The sequence below is a fragment of the Elephantulus edwardii genome, unplaced genomic scaffold (assembly GCF_000299155.1).
Source record: "Elephantulus edwardii isolate Elephantulus edwardi_28Jun2011 unplaced genomic scaffold, EleEdw1.0 scaffold00325, whole genome shotgun sequence".
Lineage (NCBI taxonomy): Eukaryota > Metazoa > Chordata > Mammalia > Macroscelidea > Macroscelididae > Elephantulus > Elephantulus edwardii.
The window spans coordinates 2,259,246-2,277,310 of NW_006400075.1; the positions used below are offsets into that span (position 1 = coordinate 2,259,246).

Sequence of the window (18,065 nt, forward strand, 5' to 3'; positions counted from 1 at the left end):
GACTAAGACCAGGGTCTGGACAAAAAAGGATCAAATTGATTACACACAGAAGGAGCTGGAGAGGCTGAGGCCAGGTTTATTCTGCAAACTGAAATGAAAAAGCAGCAACTGGAGGAGACAGGTACTGGGTGTGCCCTTGAAGAGTTGTGAGTTACAGTGACATCTGACAAGCACTGTGGAATCAGGTCACGCTGGCCTGGTGGGACAGCAGCTCGTGGGTCCTGTTTCCAGTGAGATCAGGAAAACTGCGGTGCTGGGTGAGCAGTGGAGGACAGAGTTCACCGGATCATGGTCAGGACCCTCGGCATTAGCTTCTGCTTTGTGGTGGGGTCTGCAGGGGGTGTGTCCTTGGCTTTCAAGATGACTTCATGGGCCTCCTGGAAGAGGTCTTCCCCCACTGCTGCCTCCACATGCTGGCGCCATGCTGCCAGTTTTGGTCGTCCTTCAAAGACCTGGCAGCCGGCCCCCACAGGCTACAGGGAGGAGGAACAGGACAGGTGATAAGTGATAGGAGATACAGGCACAGGCAGCATTTGCTCCAAAAGGCGTCTGCAGGCAAGGACACAGCCCCAGGCCACAAGGGAACACTCACATGCATCAGCTCTGTCAAGGCCATGAGATCAGCTAGGGAGATGTGTGGCCCAGCAAGGAAAGCTTGGTTCTTCAGGAACGTGTCCTCCAGCAGCTGCAGGGACACATTCAACTCTGCCAGGGTGGCCGCCAGGGTCTCGGGGGGCACTGACTCCCCCAGGAAGTTAGGAATCATCACCTGGTGAACAGGAAGGCAAAAAGGAGACCAGGACCAGCCCAGTCCTGGGGCAAGAATGCAAGACCCCTGGGAACTGCCCACTTGTGCTCTACCCTAGATGATGGGGGCCTCTCAGGAAGGAGTCAGAATGAGGAAGTCATTCCATTTTTGTTTTCCAAATGTTTCTTTTTTTATATAAAAGATGATATAAGACCTCGCCAAAACACTGAAGAGCAATGATGTCAATTTGAAGATGTGTTTGATTCTGATCATGGTCCTTTCATTCACTTGCTATGCATGTGAGAGGTGGACAGTGAATAAGGATGACAGAAGAATTTGAGCTTTGGTACTGGAGAAGAGTACTAAACAAAGCATGGACAGCCAAAAAAACAAACAGTGATGTCTTGGAGAAAGTGTAGCCAGAGTATACTTGGAGACAAGGATGGTGAAGCTTGTCTCACATACTTTGGTCATGTTGTTAGGTTATTCCTTGGAGAGGAACATCATACTTGGATGGGTGGGGGGACAGCGAAGGAGAAGAAGACCCTCATTGAGATGTATTGACACAGTGACTGCAGCAATAGGCTTAAGCATGTCAGAGATGGTGAGGATGGCACAGGGCAGGACAGAGTTCAGCTCTGTTACTCATAGGGTCGTTATGGTTGTACTCAACTCAATGACAACGAACAACATGAGGCAAAACAAGAAAACCCAGGACATAGGATTAGCTATGGGAGTTTTTGGTGGTACAAATAGCTGTTAACCAAAGTGCTGGTGGTACCTAGAGGTACAGCAGAAAGAAAAGTGTGGCTGTCACCATAAAAGACTCCACCACTGAAGACCTGCAGAGCACAACTCTATGCTGATAGGCATTATGCGGCCTGAGCCAGGCTGCCTCACAGCAACTGGTAGGATGACTTGTAAACTTTACTAGTTTTTAAAAGATGATGAGCTCTACTTCTGATTGTTGTTGTTAGGTGCCATTGAGTCAACTAAGGCTCATATAGATACTATTAACAACAGATCTGAACCCTGTTCCACCCTGTGCCATCCTCACACTTCCTCACACACAAGAGCACATTGCTGCAGTCACTGTGTCAATCCGTCTGGTTGAGGGTCTTTCAAATCTTTTGTTGATCCTCCACCTTCCCATGTCTGATGTCCCACTCCGAGGAATAACCTCTCCTAGAAACATGCCCAAAGTATGTGAGATGAAGCTTTGCCATCTTTGCATCCAAGAAGCACTCTGACTGCACTTTCTGCAAGACCTGTTTGTCTTTTTGGAAGTCCATGGGATACTGAGCATACTTCTCCAACACCACACCTGAAAGGCATCAGTTCTTCTGACTTCCTTATTCATTGCCTTTCTCTCCGATACATAGTAGGTGCTTAGTAAAAGCTTTGATTAGGATATCAAAAGTCAAAGTCATTGCCATTGGATTGGAACTGACTCATAGCTGACACTCTGTTAGGTTTCTGAAGCTGTAAGCTGCAAAAAACGAGCTTGCCCATCCACCTTTTTCCCAAGGAACCGCTGATGGATGTGAGCCAGGGAAGAGGTGCTGCCTTTGGGTTATCAGCACAACTCTCTACAGACTATGCCACCAGAGTCCCCTGGTTAGAACAAAGATGTCACAAAAGACCAGTGCTTCAATAATAACCATGATAATGGAAAGGAAAAGATCTTATTTTTTTAAAGTCATCAGAGAGTTATAGGAGAAGGAGGTGAGGAAAAAAAGGAGAAAGAAAAAAGAAATGAAGCCTAAGCTTGTTCTGTCCACATGGTAACCACCAGCAATGAACAGTCACTGCGCCCTGAGACAGGACTGGTCAGGGTGTTGACCTTACTCACATAGTGTCATAGAGCTTCTTTATAGCTTGTTTGATCTGGTGCTTGTTGGCCTTGACATCCACTGACTCGGTGGTCAGGGGAAACCTGATGATGACACAGTGGTCAAGCTTGTCTTTCCTGGGGTGCTCTTTTAGGGGTATTTGGGCTGCCTTTGAATTATTCAACATCTTAGGCAGCTGGAGGTGAGTGGGTTGCATGAGGATTTTGTGTGTGTGTGTGTGGTTGTTGATGCCCTTCAGGAGTGCCTTCCTGGCCTTTAAGGCCTTTCCTTTGGCTTCAGTTTTTGTTTTTTTTCTTTTCTTTTATTTTTTGTTTATTTTTTTGGCTTCAGTTTTGAAAGGGTCAGGGGCTTCCTTCTTCGCTTTTGGTGCCATCTTTGTAGAAAGGCCCAATTCCCCCCCCCCCCAATTACTCTGTATACTCTTCCAGTCTTCTTTTAACACTTCCTGTATCATTCACTATTTTGCTCATAAAATCCTTTTATACTGCAACTGGAGGCGTGAATTTAAGTTTTTAGTTTGAGAAATACTGAGCGTGGTTCTCTAACTGCAGCTCTTTTCACATTTCATAATAATAGTTTGCTTTGTCTTTAAGCAGAATAGGGGGGCATTGCATGGTTTTAAATCAGCAAAAGTGTCCATCAAGATTGTATCTTTTCTTACCTATTCAATCTACATACTGAGCAAATTTTTCAAGAAGACGAACGTGGCATCAAGATTGGACAGAGACTCAGCAACAGCCTGCATACGCAGATAACACAACCCTTTCTGAAAGTAAAGAGAACTTGGAAGTACTTGCTGCTAAAGGTCAAAGACTACTGCCTTCAATATGGATTTCATCTGAATATTAAGAAAACTAAAATCCTTACCACTGGACCTACAGGCAGCATCATGATAGATGGGGAAAAGATTGCAGTTGTCATGATTTCATTTCACTTGGCTCCACAATCAACACCCACCTGGAAATCAAGAAATCAAAAGGTGTGCTACACTCAGAAAATCTTCTATCCAAGACCTTTCCAAAGTGCTAAAGAGCAAAGATGTCAGTTTAAAGATTGAAATCAATGATGCAAGGTTCTTTTGAAAGTGCACCTGACCAAGCCATGATTGTTTCAATTCATTGTTGTGCATCTAAAATTCAGATATTGAGTAAAGAATACTGAGGAAGAATCAATGCCTTTGAACTGTGTCTAGATCATGAGAGATGGAGATACGATTGAAAGGCTCAAAAACGTCATCTTCCTTGGATCCACATCAACACCTTTGGTTTCAGCAGTCAGGAGATTGGGAGGCAAACTCCATTGGGCAAGTATATAGACAGGGACCTCTCCAAATTACTGAGGAGTGATGATGTCAGTATGAAGACTAATGTGCACATGATTCAGGCTATAGTCTTTTCAATCACTTGCTATGACTCTGAGATCTGGGCAATGAATAAAGATGACAGAGGAAGAATTAATGCCTTTGAGTCGTGGTGCTGGAAAAGAATACTGAATATCCTTTGGACTGCCAAAAAAACAAACAGATATGTCTTGGAGACGATGAAACCAGAGTGATTGGTGGAGGCAAAGAGGTGAAGCTTCATCTCACACACTTTGGGCATGTTGCTATTAGAGACTGTTAACAAAGATATAATGTGGAAAATCTGTCCTGATAAACCATATAGATGTCAAAGGATTAAAGGTGGAAGGCTACAGTCCTAACACCATAGAGCCAGATGAAGTTATAATTGCGAATACAGGGACTTTCTCCAGGGTGTGGCATGTACTTGTTAACTCAGTAGAGACGACAAGAAAGGAAAGTGAACAAAGATGGGGGACTCCAGCAAGAAGAGAATTAAAGCAAGAGAGAATTTCCAGCAGTGGAGAGTGTTCTTTTGGATCCAGGTCCTGCATGAGGAGGCTGGGACACTGGGAGATCTTCAGGAAATGTCAAGCTTACAGATGCTGAAGGACTTTCCTCCACAACCAACAGAGAGAGCTTCCCTTAGAGCTGGTTCTCTGCATGTGGACTTGCAGTATTCTAAATGGTGAAAAAAGAAATCCCTATTTATTAAAGCCATCAACGTGTGGTATCTTCTATCGCAGCGGTGGAGAACTAAGGCAGGTATTGTCCAGTTGGTTCAGCCACAGCAATCCTATGAACATAGGAGCACTCCCTAGTTTTTCACATCTTCAGTCACTGCTCATTGCTGTAGCCACTAGGTCAATTCATCTTGTCAATGAGCATCCTCTATTTCAATCACTCTACTTAAAAGCATAATGTGTCCCTCCAGAGACTGGTCTCTGCTGATAACATATCCAAAGCATGTGTGATTTTAAACAACATTCTGGCCGTACTGACTCTAAGTCAGATTTATTCAGTCTTCCGGTAATCCACAAGATGTTGTTGTTGTTAAGTGCCGTAGAGTCACAGGCGACTCATAGCGACCCTATGAAGGAAAGTCCTTGAAGCTTGGGTGTCTTTCATCCTCTCTCCAGGTTCATAGGGTTTCCAGAGGCAAGCTATTATGGAAGTGGATGCCACTCCTCCTTCCAAGCTTGTTTTCATAGGGGAGCTCCACCCCACTCTCTGTCCGCATTGGGTAACCAGCCATTAACGCATTTGACACATCAGTGTCACAGTGTTCAGCCTCATAACAACCACAAGTGGCCACTGTACGGCAACTTGTACACCAGGGCTATACGACCTAGAGGAATGTCTGAACAAAAACAATGAAAGACTGGCCCAAGGGCTGTAGGGTTGAGGGCCCTACAGTGTCTTAGCAGCCCGGCATGCCCAATTGCTGGGAAACTCCCTGCCCCAGACCCCCATTCACCTGGCTAGTCCGCTTTGCCAACCCCCTCGTGGGCCCCAAAGAACCACCACACGTGCTTGGAGTTCTCAAACCTACCGTGCCTCCAGAAGCCAGAGACCAGATCCAGGCGGCATTAAAAATCCCAAGCCCCTAGGCAGGCTTGACCTTTCAGTGTTTTAGCAGCCCAGCACGCCCAATTGCTGGGAAACTCCCTGCCCCAGACCCCCATTCATCTGGCTAGTCCTCTCTGCCAACCCCCTCATGGGCCCCAAGGAACCACCACACATACTCAGAGTCCTCAAACCTACCACACCTCCAGAAACCAGAGACCCATCCATGATATACTCAATATTATTTATCAACACCACAAGTCAAAGTTCTTTGCTTTTTAGTCATTGTCCAGTATTCACATAGTGGACAGTGCTTCTTGGTCCAGGTCTTGTGTGGATACCTAGACCAAGAAGCTGGTATATACTAATGAACACATCCAGGGCTGCATCTGTTAGTTGAAACGTAACAATTAATAGCCTATTGATTCCTGGGGTCTTGTTTTTTGCTAATGCCTTCAATACAGCCTTACTTTCACCCTCATTGTCATTGGCTTGTCCATATGGTACTTCTTCCATGGCCTGAGTCAGGTACACCATAGTCTTTAACCTGACTTCTTTGATCTTTAGGATGTTAAAGAGGTCTCTGACAGCAGATTTGGCCCTTTATATTGGTTTATCAATATACCTTTTGATATCTTGACTGCTGCTTCCCCAAGAAATGATTATGAATCCAAGGGAAATGGCATCCATCTTTGACAACTTCAATCTTCTGTTTATGATGAGTATGCTGCTTATTGGTCCATTTGTATTTTTTATTTGATGTTGAGATGCAATCCATAGTGAAGATTATAGTCTTTGATGTTCATCACTATGTGTTTCAAGTGTTCTTTGCTTTCAGCAAGAAAAATTATGTCATCATCTGCATATGTTGTTATTGGGTGCCACTGAGTCAAGACTCATACAGACCCTTTGAACAACAGATCTGAACCTTGTCCTCTCCTGTGCCAACCTCACAATCTCTGACAAACTTGAGCCCACTGCTGCAGTCACTGCGTCAATCCAGCTGGTTGAGGGTCTTCTTTTCCTTCACCATCCCTCCACCTTCCCAAGCATGAAATTCTTTTCGAAAGAATAGCCTCTCTTCTGTCAACATGCCAAAAGAATGCAAGATGAAGCTTCACCATCCTTACCTCCAAGGAGCACTCTGGCTGCATCCTCTCCAAGACATATTTGTTTGTTCTTTTGGCAGTCCATTGGTTATTCTGCACTCTTTTCCAACACCATAGCTCAAAAGCATCAATTCTTCTTCTGTCATCCTTATTCATTGTCCAACTCTTAGATGTATAACAAGTGATTGAAAAGACGATAGTCTGAATCAGACATATCTTAGTCCTCAAACTAACATCATTGCTTCCTCAGTAATTTGGACAGCTCCTTGATGGCAGACTTCATAATTACTTTTAGTAACTATCACATATATCAGGGAATTTACAAGGAAACGTGGCCAAAATGGATGGAGCGATGAGGATTTTCAACAAGGAAATGGAAATCTACCAACCAGCTGTTTTGTGAGAGGATAGGCACTGTACTCCCATCTGAATTACAGACTAGTTGCCACTTGATGACACACAACAACAAGTGAAAAATATCTGAAATATAGAATTCATTGGATGGGCTTAACCTAGGCACAAGAGAAGAAACAATTAGTGAACTAGAAAATAAAGAAATTAATCTAACTGAAAAGAATGGTTCCCGAGCCTCCTCTCGGTGGTATCTTCTGACCTCTGCCTTCTCACCTGGGATCTTACCTTATGCCACAGGGCCCGGAGGCAGTTTCTCCTCAGGTTTGTATGCTGCCATGCCAGGTACTCATCCACACGGGCGCAGGCCTGTGGGTCTTGAGGGTACCAGTGGTCAGGGACCTTATACTTCCGGGCCAGGTACAACAGGATGGCCACGCTGAGAGAAGGATATGAGTGGGGGAAGCCAACAAGCTCATACAGTTTTCCTCCTGTGGTTTTCCAAGGTATTACCCTCATTTTCCACATAAGGAAACTAGGCTTGGAAAGGTGAAGGCCCCTCTTCCCTTCCCCAGCTCCCAGCCAGGGCACACAGCCAGTAAGAGGCAGAGCTGTTTATCAGAGGCTTGTTCTATCACCAAGAATAATCCCATAGCATAGCCTCCAGAGGGTTTCTGATCAGAAGATTATGTAGGACTTTCTGGAGGAGAAAGCAACAAAACTGAGCCATTGTTACTGTTTTTATGTACTCTGGAGTAAAAACTGACTCAGAGTTGACACTCCAGAGACAGTAAATTACATGTGAAGAGACTGCCCATCTTTTACCCTCAGAGCAGCTGGTGGATTTGAACTGTATGCCTTTGGGTTTGTAGCACAGCTCCTTACCACTAAGCCACTAGAAATAAGGAAGTCCCATTCTTTCTATTTTCCATCTAATTCCATGCAATTCTATGCTGCATCTATCCTTCAGATTGACTTTAAGTAGCCTGACTTTTTATTAACGTTTATTTGTCAAGTTTTTGTTCTTTATGCTGTTCTGTTTGCCAGGAAGAGCATCTGCTTAAGCCAGCTGGAATAGTTCAGCTCCTTGAACCGCAGGATATAATAGGGGTGGTGCAAGATAGTGAGGTTGCAGTAAAGATAAGGCCCTTGGTCCTGTGTAGGAAGATGGGGATGGGGATGGAGAGGATCCTAGAAGATGGAGAAGATGTCTGAACTGGGAGCCACTGGAAAGAAAGTTACCAGAATTTGAGGCACATGAAACTGGACACATGAGCCTCAGGAGCAGTAAGTGTCAGAATGTGCCCCTGGCACAAGACTGAAAATCATATATCCGGCTTAATGCTCGGCCGTCCTCATGTCTGAAACAGGTCTTTGTAACACATTGGACAAAGGGCCCCTGAAGACTTCAGTTTTTCTGCTCTTAAAATAAGGGTTTGGACTAGACACATCCAACAAGGCCTAGCAGTGGCTTCAGGGCTTTGATTACCTCTCAGTCAAGGTGAAGTCCTCGTCCTTCAAGGCTGGCACCATCTTCAGGGGGTTCACCTTGGCAAAGGCATCACTCAAGTGCTGGCCTGCAAGGGAGACCAATAGAGGGGGTCACTAGGCAATTGCAGATCTGGGCTGGGTATGGGCCCATTCCCAGCCTAGATCTCAATTCCATGGCATTTCTCTAGGCCTTTGACTCCTCCCCACTGGCAATGGCTGGGTAGGGCCTCTACAGGATGAGAGGGGGCTTCTGAGAAATTGCTGTACTCCCTTGTCAACGGAGTCCACATGGACACAGCCTCCAAGCCCTCTCCAGGGAGCTTTGAGTGCAGAACATTGGTGCTTCAGTTGGCCCTGGGAACCCCCTGCACTGAAACTCCTGCATCACCCATCCATCAATCCATCCTTCTCTTCAAGCCAGCCGGCATCATGAACACAAAGTCACGATGTTCAAGCTGCAGAAGACAGTGAGCTAGGACACCAGGGAAGGGCCATCAGCAATAAAGCAGTGGTCATTCCCTGTCAACTACTGATTTTTAAGCACTCAGCTGCTAATTGAGTCCATCTGGGGACTTGGAAAGGGAGGGCTGGCAAGCTCCTTCTGGGAGCCCTGTGGGCACAGTTTCACTAACACACACAGGGCACCACTAACACACACAGGGCACCGAAGAGCTGGAACTGGCTTGATGGCAGCTGCCTTGCTGGTTTGGTTTATTTACCTGAAGACATTGTTATAGGCCTCTGTGTCTCTGGCCTATCCTGGTCTGTGCCCTGGGGGCACAACTCTGCCTGCTGTGAGGCAGCGTGCAGCCTGGGGAGTAGGACTTCTGGTGCCCCAAGAGGTACTGTCCATGTCCCCCTGGTCTCTGGCCTCTGCTTGAGCTCGCCTGGGTGGTTTCTACTCCAGCAGATGCAACCAGAGAGAAGCCTAAAGGGCTACGATGGTTGTGTACTCTGGAGTAGGAGCTGACCCATCGCTGACCCTCCTGTGGGTTTTCAGAGGCAATCACAGAAGAGATAGTTAATCATTCTCCCCACACCCTTCCTGTTGGCCAGCTCTGGACCCCCTCCATGGTCCCTCCCCTTGTTAAACATCTATGGGACGGTGTTCTCGCTCGCACAGAGTAGAGCTTGGGGGTGCGCCTCCGAATCCAGGCCTGCACGCCCTGGAAGGGAATGTCCCTCCTGCAGACGGTGTAACTCCGCGGGCCCTGCCTGGTTCTGGGACCCCAGCCGGCCACGTGCGCCTGCCCACCTTTGCGCAGGTCCACGGGGCGCAGCTCGAAGGGGATGAGATTCCTGCGGGCGAAGATGTAGATGGCACGGCAGGGCTGCGACAGCAGGTCCAGGTACAGCTCCAGGCCCATGGCGAAGACGACCTGCGCGGCTTCTACGATCACTGCGGCTCTGCGGTCAGAACCCCAAGGGTAAGCAGCCGAGCACTCTGCTCCAATCATCAGCCAGGCCCGCGGGGGTGGGTCTAGGGGCTGGAGGCGTGGCCAGACACAGCAGCAGCCAGCGTGTACCTCTATGCCAGCCCAAACTGCGTAGAAGCCAGCTGGGGGGAGCGCATGGACACTTGGGGGCACCTGGCCACAGCTGGCCTAGAGTCCTGGCATACCACCACCACAGGACGCCCCGTGCTGAACAACTGATAGGCATTTTCCCCTCTAATTATCTTCTTTTCTTCACTGAAGAAAGTTCTGCTCAAATGAGAAAAGTGAAGTTCAATGGCAAGAGCAGACATTCCGCAGATGAACCCTGGGGAGAGTTACCAACCAAGAGCTGTGATTTTAGCAGAGCTTCCAGACTAAGATGGTCTGGGATAGGAAGGGGACTGGTCATGCACTTGGGAAATAATGGGCCCTTGAAAATTCTGCAATCAGTAGCAGAGGATCGTCTAATACAATGCCAGGTGATGGGTCCCTCAGGTGGTAAGGAGTTCAAAATACAGCTGGGGAAGCGTCGGCTCCTCATAATGAGGTGTGTGGATTAATGTTTTCACCCAATAAAAGACCTTCCTTCTTTCGCTGATGGCCAAGACTCAAAATGCGGAGACACCACTGCAAACATTCTAACTGCAACATAGAAGTATGAATCTAGGCTAACGAAGTTGTCAAAAGTGAAATGGAACTCAAAAAGATTGACATTTTTTTTTTGACATTTCATAAACAAAATGAAACGGGGCTGAAATGAGCCATTATGAATCAGACAATTGTATGATCAACCATGCTAAGAATGACAAATTAGAGAGAAATGGTATTGCACTCATTGTCAAAAAGAACACTGTAAGATCTGTCTTTAAGGATAGAGCTGTCAGTGACAGGGTAACAGACCTGTTAAAAATGTCTATGATCCCTATTTACATCATCTACCAAAGCCAAAGCTGAAGACGTGGAGGATCTCAATCAACTTCTGAATTCTGAAATGGGTCAGGCATGAAATCAAGAGTCATAGACTTGATGGTAAGCCAAAGCAAAGGGAAGATATGCGGAAGTGAAAGAGATGTTCAGAAGATTTCAAAGGGCAGGTCAAGAAGACAGAGCAAAGTAGTACAACGAATGTGCAAAGAGCTGGAGTCAGAGAATTAAAAGAGAAGAACTTGCTCGGCATTTCTCAAGCCGAGAGAACTGCAAAATAAATTCAAACCTTGAATTGCAATATTGAGAGATGTTCTGGACAAAATCTTGAATGATCCAGGAAGCATCAAAGTAAGATGGAGGGTATACACAAAGTCACTATCAAAAAGAATCTGTCAATACTGAAGTATTTCAAGAAGCAGCATATGATCAAGAACAGATGGTAATGAAGGAAGAAGTTCAAGCTGCATTGAAGACATTGACAAAAAAGAAGGTCCCAGGAATCAAGGGATTACCAATTGACATGTTTCAACTGACAGATAAAGTTCGGAATGTGCTCACCAGTCTGAGCCAAGAAATTTGGAAGACAGCTACTTGACTGACTTTAAGAGACCCATATTTGTTCCCATTTTTATGAAAGGTGATCCAACAGAATTTGTAAATTACTGAACAATATAGTTAATATCACATGCAAGGAAAATATTGCTCAAGATCATCCAAAAATGGCTAGAACAGTATACTGACAGAGAACTACTAAAAGTTCAAGCTAGATTTAGAAGAGGACATGGCACCAGAGCTATTGTTGCTGATGTTAGATGGATCATGGCAATAAGTAGAGAATACTAGAAGAATACCTATTTGTGTTTTATTGACTATGCAAAAGCATTTGACTATGTGGATCACAACAAACTATAGTTAACATTTAGAGGAATGGGAATCCCAGAACATTCTATCTTGCTTATACAAAACCTATACCTTGACAAAGAAGCTGTTGTACAAGCAGAGCAAGGGAACATTTTATGGTTTAAAATCAAGAAAAGTGTGTTTCAGGGCTGTATCCCTGCTCCATACCTATTCAATCTGTATCCTGAAAAAATAATTATAGAAGCTGGGATGTGTGAAGAATAATACGGCATCAGGTTAAGGCAAAGACAACCTGTGTTATGAAGATAATACAACCTTGCTCCCTGAAAATGAGGAGGACTTGAAATGCTTGCTTCAGAAGACCAAAGAATACAGCTTTCAAAAGGAATTACATCTCAATATCAAGAAGATAAAAATTCTCACCACTGGGCCAACAGGGAACATCATGATAGATGGAGAAGATTAAAATTGTCAACTACTCCACCTTACTTGGATCCACAATCAACACCCTTTTTACTAGAAGGCAAGAAATCAAAAGACACATCGCATTGGGAAAACCTGCTGTCAGGGATTTCTCCAAAGTACTGAAAAGCAGTGATGCCAATTTGAGGACTAAGGTGCACCTGATTCAGGCCATCGTTTTTTCAATCACTTGCTATGCCTCTGAGAGCTGGACAATGAATATTGATAACTGAGTAAAAATTGATGCCAAAGATTCAAAAGATAGAAGTTGCTTAAGGTTTCATTTTACTTTGATTCATAATTAACACCCATGGAGCCAAGAAATCAGATGATGTATTGCATTGGGCAAACTTCCTCCCAAGGACTTCTTTAAAGTGCTAAAGATTGAGGACATCACTTTAAAGATGTCCACTCCCAAGCGATGGTACCTTCCATCTCTTTGGGCGCCACAGGACAGGGCAAGATTCAAATCTATTTTCACAGGGTCGTTGTGAGCTGTAGAAGACTTGATGACACCTAACAATAACAACTAGACAACATATGTATGTGAAATTTGGACAATAAATAAGGCAGGTCCAAGGATTGTTGGTATCTTTGAACTGTGATGTTGGCAAAGAATGTTCAGTGTACCATGGACTGCCAGATGAAGTGCAACCAGAGCCTTCCTAAGTGAGGATGATGAGCTTTATCACACATGCTTTGGGCTCATTATTAAGAGAAACCAATTGCTGGAGAAAGTTATCACACTTGGTAGAGTGTGAGCAACAAAAGAAAAGACCCTTAATAACAAAAGGGAAGATCCTTGACACAGTGGTTGCAACAATGGGAGTGAGCACAGCACAGACTGTGAGGATGACATAAGATCAATTCAGTTTTGTTCTGTTGTGATTCAAAGGTTTCTAACAACAACAACACTTTATGTTGCTGGATTTGGGCTTCTAGTATTTTGTAGAGGAATTTTGTATCTATATAAAGAATATTGGTCTTTTTATGCTATCTTTGTCTGATTTTATTATCACGGTTAATACACTGGGAAATGTCCCCTCATCTTCTATCTTTTATGAAAGACAACTGTTAATTTTTCTTCAAACACTTGGTAGACTATTCTGGTGAAGTTATCTTACCATGAATATTTCTTTGTAATTTCTTAAATTATTAATTCAGACTTTCTGTTATAGATCTATTCTTATTTTCTATTTATTCATGAGTCAGTTTCATTAGTTGAGGTCTTTGTAGCCTTGTGCCTATATAATCTAGGATCTCTGATCTATTAGACAATCTTCTCAATTGAGAAGTTGATTTTATGAAGAAGAACGTGACACTTGGATTGGAGGAAGACTCATTAACAAGCTGTGTTGTGCAGATGACACAACCTTGCTTGCTGAAAGTGAGGATTTGAAATGATTGATACAGAAGATCAAAGACTACAGCCTTCAAGATAGATTATATTTCAACATTAAGGAAACACTAATCCTCACTACTGAGCCAGTAGGCAACAGCATGATAGATGCAGAAGAGATTGAACTTGTCAATTATTTAATCATGCTTGGATCTATAATCAACACTCTTGATACCAGCAATCAATAAATAAAAAGATATGTTTGCTAGCTATCTATTTCTACAATATTTGTCTTAGCCAGTATTTATCCTCTGAGTTAGTTCACTTAGAATAATGATCTCCAGTCCCTCACAAGTTATGTAAAAATTTTCAAAATCATTGCTCCTACATGCTGCTTTTTTAAAAATTATCTTCAGCAGTATTTTCTTGCATGTGATATCAAGGATATTGTTAAATAATTTCCACATTCAGTTAGAATCCAGCATCATGATGAATGGAGACAGCTTTATCTTGCTTAGATCCACAATTAACACCCTTGGTACCAGTAGTCAGGAAATAAGGAGATGCATTGCACTGGGAAAATCTGTAGTTAAGGATCTTTCCAAATTACTGAGGGACAGTGATGTCAGTTTGAAGACTAAGGTGCGTCTGATTCAGGCCATAATCTTTCCAATTACTTGCTATGCATATGAGAGCTGGACAGTGAATAAGATGACAGGAAAAGAACTGTGGTGTTGGAGAAGAGCACTGAACATCCTATGGATGGCCAACAGAACAAACAGCCATGTCTTGTAGAGAGTGCAGCTGGAGTGCTACTTGGAGGCAAGAACAAGTACGTGAGGTCTCACCTCACATACTTTGGGCATGTTAATAAGAGGTGCTATTCCTTGGAAAAGGACATGATTCTGGGGAGAGTGGAGGGTCAGTGGAGGAGAGGAAGACCCTCAACCAGATGAACTGACACGGTGACTGCTGCAATGGGTTCTTGTGTGTCAGGAAGTGTGAGGATGGCACAGAACACAGTTCAACTCTTTTGTTCATATGAGCCATACTTGATTTGACGTCACCTAACAACAACAACAACAAACTAGTAAGGGGAGGAAGTGGGAGCAGAGGAGTTGAGGATGGGGGCAGTAATCATAGTGTCGCATAATTTGATGGGTGGAGGGTCGGGTGGGTAAAGGAAATGGGAAAGATCCATTGTTGAAAACAATATATATATACACTTTGTAAGTAAACCAATATAAATGAAAAATTTATTTTAGAAAAAAAGTTGTGTTGAACTGGGGAAATCTACTATCAAGGGCCTCTCCAAGGTGCTAAGGAGCAACAACTTCAGTTTAAAGATTAAGGTACCTGCTGGAGGAGGGGCAATCTCCTCCTGTGCCAGTAGGATCCAATTTGACAGTACATGACAAGAAAAGAGGAAAAAAGACTAACATGCACCTGATTAAAACCATGGTCTTTCCAATTATTTGCTATGCATCTGGAAATTGGACAATAACTAAGGAAGACAGAAGAATCGATGTCTTTGAGCTGTGGTGTTGGAGAAGAGGGTTGAATATCCCATGGACTGCCAGAAGAATAGTAAGTATGTCTTAGAGAAACTGCAGCCAGGATGCTCCTTGGAGGCGAGGATGGCAAAGTGTCATCTCATTCATATACATTGGACTCATTGTTCCATAGAGCCAGTCCTTGGAAAAGGACATCATGCTTGGAAATATGGAGCATCAACAAAATCGAAGAAGAACCTCAATGAGATGGACTGACTCTGAAACAGTGACCCAAGTATATCAAAGCTGCAGAGGATGGTCCAGCAGGGCAGAGTACAGATCTGTTGTTCACAGGATTGCCGGGAGTCATGGATGACTCAACAGAAACTAATGACAATCTAATATGTTAAATACAATTGTTTGCAGTATTTTCTTTAATCCTTTGTATTTATGCAACAGCAGCAGTAATGTCCTCTCATTTCTGATTTAGTAATTTGAATCTTGTATCTTTTTCTCTTGGACAGTCTAGTTTATCAACTCTATTAATCTTTCTTTTTCTTTAGGATTACTCCCCACTCTTTTTCCATTTAAAATGAAAGTTTGCCAATCATACTGTATTTTTTATTTTTTTTAAAAAGAATTTTTAAAAAATAAATTTTCTTTTATACTGGTTTACTTATTAAGTTCATATACATTGTCTTTACACCAGGCCTTTCTCCTTTCCTTTACCCGCCCCTCCCTCCACCCATCAAATTGTGCAACCTTATGATTACTTCTCCCTCACCCACCCTACCAACCACCCATCCTCACCACTCTGCTCCCCTCTTCCTTTCTTCCTTGGTTCCTTGTACTCATTCTACAATAATGGTCTTATACAGTATTTGTCCTTGTGGGACTGAGTTAGTTGACTCAGCATAATGCCCTCCAGCTTCTCTCAAGTTAGGTAGTAATTTACAAAATCATTGCACCTACAGGCTGCATAGTATTCCATTGTGTGATTTCTTGATCCATTCCATTGTGGCTGGACATTTGGGCTGTTTCCATGTTCTTGTGATAGTGGATAAAGCTACTGCTATGGATATTGGTGTTCAAGTCTCTGTGCCTCAGTTCTCATTTTCTCAGGGTATATTTCAAGCAGTGGAATAGCTGGGTCATAGGGAATTTCTATGTTCAGCTTTTTTGAGGAAATGCCAAACTGCCTTCCAGAGTGGTTGTACCATTTTATAATCCCACCAACAATGTATGAGAGTTCCTATCTCACCACAATCTCTCCAACATTATTACTTGCTGTCCTGCTAAACTTTGCCACTGCTACTGGAGTGAGATGGTATCTCATTGTGGTTTTGATTTACAATCATATGTATTTTATTCTTTATTAGTCTTTTCAAAGAGTCAACCTTTGGTTTCATTACTTTCTCTGTTGGTCTTTGCTCTATTTTGTTTATTTCTGCTACAATGTCAAGGAACCCAGGAGTCACAGTGGTCAAGTTCTCAGCTGCCATCCAGTGCTCATAATCTAACAGTAGGTTTGCAGGAGAACAATGAGGCAGCATGCTTCCATACAGACTGTGAAGCCTTGGAAGCTCTGTCCTGCCATCTCTGTGAATCAGAATCAATTCTGTGGCAAGCAATAACACTTGATAAGTGCTTTCCTTATACTTGTTTGAGCTTAGTCTGCTCCTCTTTTAAGGTCTTTACAGTGGAAGATTAGGTCACTGGTTTGTGATTTTTATTTTTTTTTTTTTTTTAAAGAAAGGCATTTAGAGCTATGGATTTCTCCCTCAGTGCTGTGTTAGCTGCACACTCTGAGTTTTGGCATGCTATATTGTGATTTTTATTTATCTCGAATTATTTTCTCCTTTTCCTTTGTCAATCCTTCTTTGACCCACTAGGTAGTTAGATGTGTCTTGTTTAATTTCCTCATATTTGAGAATTTTCCAATCTTTCTCTGGTACTGTGTTCTAATTTCATGATGTTAAAATAATATCCTACCAAATGTGTATATTCTTTCAGTCCTTCTACATTTATTGAGATTCTTCTCTGTACCAAACAATGGCCTCCCCTGGAAAATGCTTCACATGCATTTGTGGGGGATGTTTATTGAGCAGTTATGGTGTGTTGCTACACCAACTCCAAGGGAGTCTGCGTGACAAAATCACCCAATCGAGGCGAGAGCTTCAAGGAAGTCACCCTCTCGGAATGTGTGCTTTCTCCATGATAGTTCTTGGCCTTTCTGTAATTTCTCTTCTGTTGTCTCTTTGTGTTTTCTATGTGGGACAGGGGGAAAAGCTGTGTTCTTTACACAAAGTGTTTTTACTAAAAGTTTGTTAAGGTGACGACTTTAATACGCAAACATTACCTCCGGTTCTTTTAGCATTACTAAAACTCCTTCAAAGAATAAAACCAAACCCTTGCCCCCAACCATGAGAACACCAGGTGGAAGAGTTGTTTATCTATTAGGTAATGGTTGTTAGTGGCAGCCCTCTATTGGGAGAGGCCCTTACAGAATTTCAGAGCCTACAGATAAACCTCTTCCATATACTGGAAAATATGATTAATTTAATGCAAAACACCCTGATGGTTTTGTGTCTTGGGATATATTTTTCAAAAGGTTTAAAAATGACCAGAAAGAAAATGTTATGCGAGGTATAAGTGGTAAAATAGATCATGAGACACAAGATTGGGATGATGAATTTAGGCAATATTATGACCCAAAACATCCTTTGTATGAACCTAAACCCCCTTATTAAGATAGTGATCACCCCTGGAATAATGGAAAGTGTAAAAGTGTTGTCTTTTGAATGGAAATAAAGAATATTGTAAATTGAGCTAAAATGTAAAGTGCCCATCAACAAACGAATGGCTAGAGAAGCTGTGGTATATTTGCACAATGGAATACTATGCTGCATTAAAAAACAAGGAATTCCTGCAATATTATTCAAAATGGTTGACTCTGGAGAACATTATGCTGAGTGAAATATCCCAGTCACAAAGGGACAAATATTACATGATGCCACTGTTGTAGAATGGGACTGTCCTTGGGGTTGGGGAGAGACTGAGTAAGATGGGTTCAATGATGTGTGCTGCACT

General features: G+C 43.2%; 1 protein-coding gene across 2 annotated transcripts in view; it reads right to left on the reverse strand.

The window, feature by feature from the left end:
- Positions 1–275: 275 nt before the first annotated feature.
- The window catches only part of LOC102877647 (glutathione S-transferase theta-2-like), a 49,960-nt gene continuing 32,170 nt past the window's right edge, over positions 276–18,065 (reverse strand). Inside the window, exons 1-5 of one of the 2 annotated variants that reach the window (XM_006901421.1) lie at positions 9,713–9,824; positions 8,456–8,543; positions 7,255–7,405; positions 593–769; positions 279–473 (exon numbers count right to left, since the gene is read on the reverse strand). In XM_006901421.1, the coding sequence (XP_006901483.1) occupies positions 279–473; positions 593–769; positions 7,255–7,405; positions 8,456–8,543; positions 9,713–9,824 (723 nt within the window). Of the gene's footprint in view, positions 474–592; positions 770–7,254; positions 7,406–8,455; positions 8,544–9,712; positions 9,825–18,065 lie in introns of those variants that run through there. The other variant, XM_006901422.1, reaches the window with a different exon arrangement.